Raw genomic sequence first — 12409 nt, 5'->3', positions numbered from 1 at the left:
CTCTTAAAGGTCAGAATAAGGTCATGAATTAATTAGTTTCAAAATGATTGTGTCATTTGCTTGTGAAAAGGAGCTCATACACGGAGGTTTAACGAGGGCGGTTACACCTACGTTTTCCTGTGTCCTAACTATGAACCAGTCAGAAGGGAAGTCAAGGATTAATTTGAACTATTTCATGTGTCAGTAGAAGAATTTATTTAAAGATATTTGCACAATTATGTTCATTTTTAACTGATTTGTTTTTTTTCCAACCCTAACCCTTTCTTTTTCAAACCTGCAGAACCCAGTTTACGCTCTTCCTGATACTGGTGAGGAAATAAACCTGGGTGCCAAGTACCTCCTCCAAAGTGGTTATTGACGCAGGTAAGAGCATATTGTTCATTCACTATCCCCACCAACATTCACACAATTGATGTACAACCACTAAAAACATTTAATATGAAATCATTTGTTGACATTTCATAATCAAACGTGCGCCATTCGTGTTACTCAAGGTCATTCTCAGTTACAGAAAATCAACAAAAAAATTATAATCACAAGATAATAATTAGATCGTTGTTAACCAGTTTTTATGTCATTTAGGCAGCTGAATGACAGGGGTCAACTCCCGCCATATTTGGTGAATGACTGCCTTGATTCATATGCTTCCTAACACCACAGCTACTACTGTGTAACATATGAGGTCATAGAGTGCAATAGATAAGTACGTTGACTAATTATTTTCTAATGAACAATGAGGTCATGAAGCCATGCATTATTTCAGTAGGGTGGAAATTATTACAATTCAGGTTTTCTTATAATTTGTTGTGAGCAAGAAGAGAGGAAACCCACATGTATGAGCCTATATGGAGACACACTTAAAATAACTCTCATTGACTCACACACTAACTCTATTTATACATCCACTGTTACCACTATAGCTTAAAACAGTCATAAAAGCACGAGAGGCTTCTGGAAACCCGAAAAGTAAAAAAACTAACAATTATTTGTTTAACTATTAATGAATCCACCGATAAGTCAATTAATCATTTACATATCTGCAAGCTAATGTTTATGATTTAAACTTGCTTGATTTGTCTGACCTGAAAACAATTTAATTAATTTACCTGCATAATTCACCTTTAAGTTGATTGATAAGTTGAATAATTGTTAATGTACCTAGTTGTAGCAGCTCTAATGTCATTCAAAAGCAACATCTAGTTAACAATGTGGGGTATTGTTTGCCTCAACAACACCCTTGAAGTGGAAAGTCCCTGCTGGTCAGCGGCCTCACGTATGAACAGAGTCAAGACAAAAGAAAAAGAGGAAGAAAGATATGGGCAAGGTTCATTGATAGATAGTATCTGTGTGTTGCATCATCCAAGTGTGTCAACATTATTATCAGTATATTTTTGGGAGGGCGTTTGTCTGTAGCTATTTTAACAGTTAAACATAATTTGCTAAAGGTTTCCATGGTGACTCACCTTACGTGTGTTCTCCTTGTTCTTTCTCGGACAGCACCTCACAGCGATCTCTTCTTTGAGTTGCACAATGTTATCGCATTTAAACAAGCTGGAATAATTAGGACCGTTGCTACCCCTAAAGACAATTTCCTCTGCATTATTATGTTAATTTTGGGGGGTTCATAATGACTAAATGACTTGGAGATGACACAACACAAACTAATGGGACATGTTGAATGATTCAGGCTGATTTTGTGCTCTTTTATTTGACAACATTTGACAGTTTTGAGTTAAAAAAAAAAAGGTTTACATTCAAACAATGTAGTATTCCCGGAAATAGTTTGAAACAGTTAAAGAAATAGATAAAATGTACAATATTGTAATATTACAAATAAAATGATCAGTTTTAAAAGACTAATAACAACTTAACACCAATAAAAGTATCTGGTTTAAAAGACTAATACAAACGTGACACCATGCATTGCTTAATGTTGCCATTGTGAAATAAATGGGTTTACTCCATCTAAAAATAGTTTCCACCATGTGTGGTATTTCCATTGTATTTTTAAAATTGACCGCGTTACGCGTTCTCGCGAGATCTGAGCAACAGCGCCCCCTTGTTTGTGTGTGGAAAAGCGACGGGAGATATGAGGAATACTCCGCGGCTAACGATAGCAAGGTACACAAATACGGATTTATTTCACTTTCGCTCTTCCCTGGCACTCTGGGGGTCTACCAAAAGCTGCAGGAGGACATCATTTGGTCCGAACTCTTGATTTTGCTGTTACATTCCCGCGTAGGCGACTAGCGAGTACGAGAGAGTCTCGCTAATACCGAGAAGAGGGGGAGCGGCCTTCTTTTGTAGCCGGCTTTTGGTGCACCTCAGGCGGAAAAAACTGTCACCAGAGCTCGGTGCTTGTGCTGGTTCATTTTTCTTAACATAAAAAAAAGCGTTAGAGCTTTGACATTACTTTTGTTTTATTAACCACAACCTCTTCACGAGCTTCCCCGCTTCATATCGACGTGCTGCTGTTGATGTGTTTCACCCAAGAGGAGCATTTGGAGCCGAGGCGGCCTGTTTTGTTTTCAAGCCGCCTTGAATCTGAACAATAACACAACCATAACGAGCCTGCTGGGGCTGCACTGCCTGGCCAAATTGGAGCCTCCGTGTGAGATAATAAATGCTTTGTTTGACACCAGCTCTGGACCGACGTGAGAGCACGGGACCAGCATGCATGTGGACTATGGCATTATCGGGGCAAACCACTGCAAACCGGAGCACTTTGCCACGAAAGCCCCTGTTTGAATTTCTGAGTGTCTGCTGCTAGCTATCCAGCTGTAAGTAACGTTAGTAAGGCCACTAACGGAGGAAAGAGCGCCACATGATGCTTTGTCTAATCATACCTCACGGACTGTATGGAAACAAGACACATCGACGTGGATGAGCCGATGTTTATATGCATGATCGGCCTGATTGTGGATGCATTTATAATCTTTCCGACCAAAAGCAGCAGTACTTTCAGAGCTGGGACATTACTTTGAGTATGTGATTTGGGATGAGTAACCTCGATTGCTCCTTGCGTAGACTCTTATATATGTGGGATTTACCAACTTGAAGCCCTTTACATCCATCTATGCTCTCTTCAAAGCCACCAGACTCCATTGACAAAAACAGTGATTTTAGCGCTCAGAGCACGGGAGTCGCTGCTCTACCGCTGCCTCCATCGGTTTGTTTTTTTGTTTGTGTGATTTTGGTGTTTTAACGTATTAATACATCGGACCGGAGCCCCGGGACAGGCAGCTGAGATGAACCCGGTGAATGCGACTTCTCTCTACGTGTCCGCGAGCCGCTCGGTGCTGCAGTGCGACCCCCGAGACCCCCGGGCCCTCGCGGAGCTCTGCAAGCTGCTGCCCTTCTTCCGCCAGTCTCTTTCCTGCCTTGTCTGTGGTAAGTTTGTGTGGATTTTATTAATTTTTACAAATGTGATAGTGGAGAGAAAGGTGTTTATAACCAAACAATTTTTTTTAGAGATGTTGAGTATGGGTGCCTTGTTGTCAGCTGTGCTTGCAGTGGGAGCGAACCTTTTAAAAAGGCTGCTTTCACTTACAGTCGGAAATATATAAATCGGAACTAGTAATGACAAATAAACCAACAATCCACAGTGGTGTGGAGCAAGCAATTACTCTTTCAGTTAAAGGTACTTGCAAAGAGTATTATTGTGGTGAATTAATAATAACGATACAAATTGGAGAAAACTAAGTGAAATAAAATTGAATAAATAATGCAGTATAATATAGGGAACTGAGCAATGCAAAATAAATTATAGGAAATCATTGTTTAATATGTTTTTAAACATTGGCTTTGAAAGGTGGTGGAATTATGTTGCCTTAAAACATGTTTTGTTGAATAGTAATTATTACTATCAAACTAACCGACTAGTACAGAATACATATGATATTCTCCCTAAACCAGCAGCAACAATACATTGCCGGTTAAATGTACATCATCAACTAGTAACACACATCCTAGACGAATTGAAATCAACTCGTTCTGAATGATGTTGTCAAGCATTGGACTATAAGTCATAGCAGCTTTGAATTACACGTCGTGTTTATGATGAGACGAAACCACATTTTCCGAAGCGCGCTGAACGCATCATATTTCTCAGCAACACCCACCGTGACACACCCCCCTCTGTGTGCTGTTAGGCAGCATCGGGGCGTTTCTCTGTTTATCGTGTTGAATAGCAGTCTGCCTCACCCTATAGTATGCACCTAATCTCTTTCGTACCCTCGTAATCCCCAAATACACAACCAAATAAAAGATGTGCTCAACAAAAAGTAAAGTAGTTCCTGACGGTGTCTAATCAAAACACGATATATTACTGTCTGTAAATGTAATATAAAACTGTCTGTTATTCGAGCGAGGGAGCCTTTTTTCTGCTTGTCCGGCTGTGAATAAAACTCATCTTTGATTTATTTTGGTGGTTTCTCTAATGCATGGTTTTCACTGCTCATCCATAATGTAGTAACTCTCCCCCCTAACCATAGTCAGTACAGGCTAAAGGAGTGTTTTTTTTGTGATTGCTACCACTCTATTAAAGGACTCGCACATACCTCCTCCATTATATAAATAATAAATCAATATAAAAGCAGTCCAGACATCGTGTTAAATATAGATTATATGCAGTTATGTGGGATTTAACAGGCAGGCCTTGTAGAGTGTGTAAGGTTTGTTGTTTCTCATGAATGGACCTTCATGCTTTTCCCCCCAATCTGCAGCTGCACTACCTAGCAACCAGCGTTGCTAAGGAAGCTCCTCTCAAAGAGCGGTTGTCATCCAGTCTGGCAAGTTGCCAGGCACCGCTCAGGTTAACAAATACACATCAGTTTACGAAGCAAAAAAACAACAAATGAGGAAGCAAGCTTTGTAAATCCGCAAAAAAATTCAGCTACACTGACAGTTCTACATCCACGGTTATCATTTATTGGATGTGGGCTTGTTTGGACATTTATGTGACATTTGTTGCTTAGATAACACTTCTATTGATGTCAGGCTGTGTTGCTTTAACTGGCTCCTTTGAAAATCTGTGAATTAATTATCAGTGGGAGCTGCTCTGCACTATTCCTGTGAAACGTGTGATGTATTCATGTTTTAAACATTTGCTCTTTCTCTCTTTGATCTTCAGGTAATCTGCTGCAGGACCCTATCGCCCCCACCAACTCATCATGTCAGCACTACGTCTGTCGAGGCTGTAAGGGTCAGAGGATGCAGTTGAAGCCGTCATGTAGTTGGTGTAAAGACTATTCCCGCTTTGAGGAAAACAGGCAGCTCTCCTTGCTGGTGCACTGTTACCAGAAGCTCTGTCTCTACATCACGCAGTCGCCGCTCGCCCCGCACATAGCCAGCGCCGCCAGCGACTCGCCGGACCTCCAGGCCATCCTCAACGAGGGCCTCACGTTGGCTGAGAGCGAGCCGGAGGCCGAGGACGTTTCAGATTCAGCCAGCCTGTCGCCCACGGCCTCCAGCTCCAACGTGGTTCAGCCTGATGAAGCTCCGCCTACAAAGGAGCTCAAGTTGGAGGAGCTCAAGGTGGAGGAGCTCAAGGTGGAGGAGCCAAGCACCGTCAGTGTGAACGGGCTGCATGATTGTAACGGTCTGATCAGTTCGGACTCCTTGCAGCCTGTCACCATAGAGAAGGGCGCTGCAAAGCAGGAGAGCTTATCGGAGGAGATTCCTGTGTGTGTGAGCGTCAAAGGGGAGGCGGGGCTCTGTGAAATCAGCACTTTTGGTGATGACCTGAAACATAGTGGGGGGCCGTTGTTGTTGAGCGTGGAGGAGGTGCTCAGGACTCTTGATACAGACACTGACCCTGATCCCCTCCCCCATCTGGACTGCCCCCCCTCAGTACCTCAGTCCAGCCTCAACGGGCCTCACTGTCCTCCTGACTCCTCCCGCCTCATCACTTGCCTCCCTCAAGGGAACAGCCCTCGCCCCCTGCAACATCACCCGCAGCCCTCCCTGCAGCCTCCCCCCCAGCCCTCCACTGTCACCCCCCACGTCCCCCCTCGGTACCACCGCAAGCGCTCCCGTTCAGAAAGCGACAGCGAGAAGGTGCAGCCCCTCCCCATTTCCAGCTTGTTACGGGGGCCTCCCCTCGGTGCCAACAGCTCCCCTCATCACCCTCACCCTGGTGCCACCACCAAACAAGAGCCTAAGTACCCGGCAGTCACGCCTCACCCACACCTGGCCCCGGTGCCGAATGGTGGTCCTCCCAAGGTGGGCAAGACTGTGCTTGTTTCCAACAAGGCGCTGAAAAAGACTGTGGAGCACCACGGGGGCCCCAAGAAGGCTTACACCAAGGCCAGGCAAGGGACACCCAAGCCCCGTACACAAACCCGTGACAGGATACCCCAACACCCCCATGCTCACCCTCTGACACACCCACCCAGCCCCTCGAAGCCACTGTATAAAAAGCCTGTGGAAAAGAAAGGCTGCAAGTGCGGCCGAGCCACACAGAACCCCTCAGTGTTGACCTGTAGAGGGCAGCGCTGCCCCTGCTACTCCAACCGCAAGGTGAGCACGATGCTGTAACCCCCCCACGTACACACACACAATCCAGTCTACTGTTTTGCTAACGCTGTCCCTGTTAAAACCACTAATGTTTGGATATGCTTAACTGTTAACAGCATACATATTAACAGATTTAATTGCCACCAAGGGGCTCATTACAGCCAACTGATATATAGTTTCTGTGGCAGTCAGGCATGAGGATGAATGATTGTTGACTCAGTCATAAAGAGCTCTGCCTATTAGGGAAGTGGGTCCTCTGTAGAAGTCGTTCCCACACTTTTAAAACCGCAGCTACCTCGAATAGAGATTTTCTTTTCATTGCAAACTCCCACACATACTCAACACACGTGCAATCGTTTCAGCTAAAATTGATACCATGAATGTCTGAATTTATTTTAACAACATTCAACGAACATAAAATATTAAACTAACATAAAACTATTTTAAAAAACATGCAAAATGAGTATGCATGAGCTTTAAATATTCAGGGGGAGAAAATATTATCTTTTCTATGACATGTTGAAGACTATATTGCAGATGTTTAAATTAAACAAAAGTTACCCGTTGTTTTCTGTGAATGTAATGATACAGTTGCCTTGTTTTTAATGTGGTGAAACCTGGTATAGATGTCAATAAACAAGGGCGCCAGGAACCTTTTGACTTTGTTTTTACAAAACTTGCTCAATCAAGGTTTATTGACTTGCTTGTTCTGGAGCTTCTAACCCAACCCATGGTCAACGTCAGCAGATATATTATGCTGATTTTTTCACGGGGCTGTAGAAGTTCAAACTTTACTGCAATTGCTTCAAAAACAAATATTCCTTATTCCTTAATTGTTGTTGACAGCTCATTCTTGACTTTTACGTAACTGCAGTTTTTGATTGAAACAACTACTGCTGATGTTAATTATGATCATTGTTCTGTAGGCATGTCTGGACTGTATCTGCCGCGGCTGCCAGAACTCTTACATGGCCAACGGAGAGAAGAAGCTGGAAGCCTTCGCCGTGCCGGAGAAAGCTCTGGAACAGACTCGTCTCACGCTAGGCATCAACCTCACCAGTATCACCGCGGCAGCCCTCCGCCCGGCCACCAGCTCCCCCGGCAACACCCTTCTCAACGTCACCACGGCTACAGGGACGCCCGTCACGGCCAGCTTCTTATCGGGGGCGGGGCACGACAACAGGGCCTTTGAGGATTCACTGGAGATGCGATTTGACTGCTGAGGTCCCGCCCTCCTCTGGGCAGTCGTTATGCACATTCCCCGCCCCGCTAGCAGGGGGTCGTTCACCTGGGCGTGAAGAAGGCAGCTACAGTGACAGGCGATGGTGAGGGTCACCAGCTGAGGCTGAGGAGGCGTCCTCCGTCCATCGCCAGAAACTGCGCCATGCTTGTGGTCTTGCATACAGAAACAGTGTGAGAGAGAGAGAGAGGAGGAGATGTAGCGTTACTGTATGCGCAGAGATTTCCTTTCAGTGGGATAGTTTTCGTTTTCTCCTCTACTATGGGTCATGTGTAGAGCATGTTGTGTAGCTAGGTTGGGAGTGTGTGTGTGTGAGCATGTGAGTGTGTATGTGTGTATGTGTGAGGGGAAGGCTTTGGTTTGGAGATGAACTGTATTAGCAGAAACTGAGACATCATCAGAGACTTGTGTAATTTATATAAAGAAACTTTTTGTACATGGAGGAATCGGTTCCCATTTAAGAAGACATTTTATGAAATATTTTATAAGTTACATTCAAAACCAATGGAGGATGGTGCAGGGGGAGACCTGCATTCAACCAGAATATTTTCACACGGGTAAAATGTAGATTGTATTTTGTCTATTCAGTAGACTACTATAAATGAAAGAAAAGTCCTGAACATAACTGTTAAAGTTAAAAACGTTCACAGTAATAACATTTTTGATATCTTTTACTGCAAGTACCAGTTTATGAAGTTCACACCACCAGCCAAATTCAGTTTCAGTGTCGTCTGTTGAATGTTTATACTCTGTGAGTCACTGTCAGACATCTAAACATTATTCTTAAATGTTATTGTATATTTAAAAAACTTATATGAAACTGAAAAAGTCGTGATTTTTGGAGTAAACCAACCATTTTGGCTGGTGGGGGACAACACTTCTGTCCCTGGTTTGCTGGTATATATGTTGACGATGCAAGTTGTCCTGTTTGCGTGTTCTTGTATTAAGCACTTTTCTCACTTAGCTTAAAACCACCGTATTTCTGACATGTTCTTCTTGTGTTTAAAACTCTGGTTGATTGCAGGCTCTGCACATTGTTATTCGCAAGTTTTGGGTTTCTGGAAAGCTACACACATGCTGCTAAAAACCACAGAGGACACTAGAAGGACAGCACACCCTGTTTTCCTCATCTGTTATTCAGTTTCTGTGTTTAATAAGTTGCGTTAACAACATTTGCAGTATTTATTGGACATCTCAACAACGGTTACGTGTCGATTCAGTCTGGACTGTTTCTGTCTCAGTTAAGTTGCTGTCTCCTTCTTAGTGTTGGTCTCCAAACGTTGTTTGTTTCCCTCGGGCATTTAAATACCTGTAATATAACTGTAACATATTTCCACAGAAAAGAAAGAAAATCAAAAATTTACAAAAGTGTTGTGTCATTATTTGTTTCCCTCTTTCTGTAGTCTGAAGCTTCCTGACAGCCGTTTCCTGAGAAGCTGCAATCAATCCACTAGAGGGCAGCATTTCGCTTTATGTTCAGGGTGTCCGCGGGGTCTTAAAAAGTATTACAAGTTGATAAATCAATTTAGCGGAAATTAAGGCTATTCAAAAGTATTAAGCGGCATTTGCCAAGGCATTACATTTAGCATGTTTTCAATAAGTATATAAATTGTCCAAAGAGGATGTATTCTAAAGTCTGCCTGCCTGAATGTAATCATTGCGTAGGTGTGTAGTGTGATTCTGAACAGGACATCGCGCGCTCACTGCTTGATAGCGCGCGAAGGACCATTTACACCGGATGTTAAACAACATCGTTATGGGGAAATGCAAGTTTGCGTCCAAATGGTTAGAAGATAAGGAGGAAGGACAATCAATACTATAGTAAATGTGAGGTAAAGTGTGTCGCCAATGTAACCGGTTAAAACTTGAAGTGCCGATGAGGTCTTAAAATGTATGGAAAGGGTCTTAAAAGGTATTACATTTGACTTCAGGATTCCTGCATATACCCTGATGTTGCATAATCAATCATTACTAAGGCAGAACTCCCTTTCAAATGTCACCGAACTTCCAACAAATCTTATTAAGAAGACTGAGCAAGGAAGGTTTTGATTCTGTCCACATCTTGTAATTATCTCGCCTTTTTTAGTACCTTGGAACAAAAGCCTTAATAAGTGACAAAAATCCTTCCAAAGTCTACACAGTATTGTTCATGTGGTAAATTAACTGCACACACTAAAATGGGACTTATTTAAAACAAAAGCTTTTAGAGATCAAGGAAGAAAGCGATCCAGATGAAAGACCGATCAGTGGTCTTTTGGAGTCGGATTTGAAATATTCCAGGCTTTAGCTGACTGAGTCCCTGCCGCTTTGATCTCTTGATTTTGACAAACTGCAGGGCTCCTAAAGCTTAATACCACGTCGCACAATTCTTCACTACAGCGTGCTTTAATCAGCAAAGGTCCACGTGCTTTCTATCCTTCAACGTGGGATGAGGTTGTATTTTAAAGTAATAGTTGTGTGAATTTCAGAAATTAATTAATAAACTACAAAACCCTCGCCATCTGCTTTTTAAAGGTTTCAATACTGTTAACTCAAAACCTATTAACCTAGTATTTACTCAAATAAAACAATACAAATCTGTTTGAAAAAGATGATGGTAATGCTCTTCTCTATGGGCATCAGAGGACTTTGACAGTGTCTTTATTTCACATATTCACAGACGAAACCACATGCTTATTTACATTCACATTCAGTTTTTGATTGTTTACAACCTCATGAGTGTACAGGTTTTATTTCTGATCCCGTTTTTCAGGCGTTCCAAGCTATAAAAAAAAGACTGACTGATGTTTCCAGGTTATCCAATGGATGGCGAACATACCCTAAGGTACTGACTGCATTTAAATCACTCATCAGGTGTAAAAAAACAGTGCTGATAACCTCACAATAAGGCCCATATCTTATCAACTTCAAACCACCTTTTGAAATTATATTGACATTTCTCATTTCTTTTGATGATGGAAAAAACTTGAAAACCATAATTGTTTTGCGAAAACAAGAAATAAAAAAAGGTAATTTGTTGTGACTCAAGTGCTACAGACAGTGAATGCTGCATTCATGTCATTGTAAATAAAAAAAGGAGGACTTAATTGGAACTCATTATTGCTTTACTGCAGTATTTATTACAAAACTGTTAAATACATTCCAAAAGCAATACATCCCACATTCCTGCTGTTTGGATGCCGATGTGCGTGATTGTTTTCCAAGTCTGCAGGTCACATCTGCAGCTAATCCGAATGACAGAAAACCGACCATTTAGGGAGCATTACATGCACCATTTGGAGCGGGGTTAGGATGGAAGAGCCAACAGCAGAGAGACTGTGGTGCTGCTGCCAACCAAAACACAGCCTGATTTACAAGGCTATAACATTGTAAAACTTTGTAAAACTTTTTAAAGCCCATCAAGAAAAAGGTGGTGATTTTCTACCTTTAATCTTTCAATGTGACTGTTACGGTTTTAATGTTAGCAGTAGCACGTGGTCAGTAAACTGTCTCAGAAGTTCATGCTTAAGCCTTATGTTTGACATCTTACTGAGGGGACATTAAGGAGAGAGAAAGAGATCATTAAGACCTCAAGACCCAGATTTTTGCAAACTTATTAGAAAAATAAAAAACACAAAATATTGCACAATATTTACATATTTTTACAAACACATCCAGGCACTCAGATCATCACTGATATTCAGCTGATTTCTTTAAGGCAGGGACTCCAACTTTAAGGGCATTTGATATAAATCAATAAAATGGATCGAGTTGAATTAAAGCATAAAAGTCTAAACTGCTACAACTCACCTTTCCTAAAGGTGGCATGATGTGAGCATGTCACTAAATACATTTAAAGCCGTAAAAACAGCTCCCTCTTGTGGAAAATCTGAGAGCCGTTCACACCGTTAGGAAAGTTCAGCTCAAAATTGCGTACAGACGCTAACCTGCGTAAATTAAGTAAGTTCTGTAAACTTTTTAAAAACATTTTGTTTACGGTTTTACCAAAGCTATTCGAGACCGGTTAGACCAAATGGAACTTCGTTAAGTTCATTTTTAAATTGTTGAAGTCTGCCTTAAGGAAATGTCTGTACAACAGAAACTCAAATCTCTGTTGAGTCCTAGCTGCATCAACTCCAATACATTTAAGAACAAATATTTGTTGATCGATTAGCTCTTAGACATTCACATCCCATGTGAAACCAGTGTTGTCAAATACATTTTTGATTTGGGATCCTGACAAAAGAGCTTTTCTCCATGCTACTTGCTGCAGTTTTTCATTTGTGTTCCTTTTAAGGAGGGGTCTAGAGGCGGCAGCAGGTTCTTCCAGACCGATGCTTTACCACCGAGATCGCTCAACGTAGAGTCCCGGATCTGACCGTCTAGCTGATGAGAAACGCCCCGAAGAAGCTGCTCTTCTCGTCCATGTCCACCGCGGAGGCGTTGGTGACCGTGACGAACAGGCGGTCGTCGGTGCTGAGCGGGAACAGCCCCCCCTGGTGGGCCGAGTGCAGAGAAAACTGGGATCCCCGGGACCAGCAGGAGGTTCGGCTCGTCTTCATCAGCAGGATGGGAACTGGGTAAGAGCCCATCTGACGGGGAGGAGAGGTGAGTGAGGTGAGATACTGAGAATAAGACTTAAAAGACCTTCTTTTTATTAAACTAGCATCGCCC

At 42.4% G+C, this 12409-nt stretch overlaps 2 protein-coding genes across 3 annotated transcripts in view; one reads left to right on the top strand and one right to left on the bottom strand.

Annotated features, from left to right (window-relative positions):
- msl2b (MSL complex subunit 2b) overlaps positions 1-9118 on the top strand; it is a 29516-nt gene extending 20398 nt beyond the window's left edge. The window contains exons 3-5 of one of the 2 annotated variants that reach the window (XM_079661049.1): positions 281-363; positions 5132-6519; positions 7443-9118. In XM_079661049.1, coding sequence (XP_079517175.1) covers positions 5212-6519; positions 7443-7739 — 1605 coding nt within the window. In that variant the 5' untranslated portion in view covers positions 281-363; positions 5132-5211 and the 3' untranslated portion in view covers positions 7740-9118. Of the gene's footprint in view, positions 1-280; positions 364-2027; positions 3391-5131; positions 6520-7442 lie in introns of those variants that run through there. The other variant, XM_079661048.1, reaches the window with a different exon arrangement.
- A 1262-nt stretch (positions 9119-10380) lies between these two features.
- Positions 10381-12409, bottom strand: part of tnfsf10 (TNF superfamily member 10) — an 8088-nt gene continuing 6059 nt past the window's right edge. The window contains exon 6 of the mRNA XM_079662369.1: positions 10381-12327. Within this exon, the coding sequence (XP_079518495.1) occupies positions 12118-12327 (210 nt within the window). The 3' untranslated portion in view covers positions 10381-12117. The remainder of the gene's footprint in view (positions 12328-12409) is intronic.

This window comes from Notothenia rossii (assembly GCF_949606895.1).
Source record: "Notothenia rossii genome assembly, chromosome: 12".
NCBI lineage: Eukaryota > Metazoa > Chordata > Actinopteri > Perciformes > Nototheniidae > Notothenia > Notothenia rossii.
The sequence above is the reverse complement of the archived record's forward strand: the minus strand, read 5'-3'. Positions and strand labels throughout refer to the sequence as shown.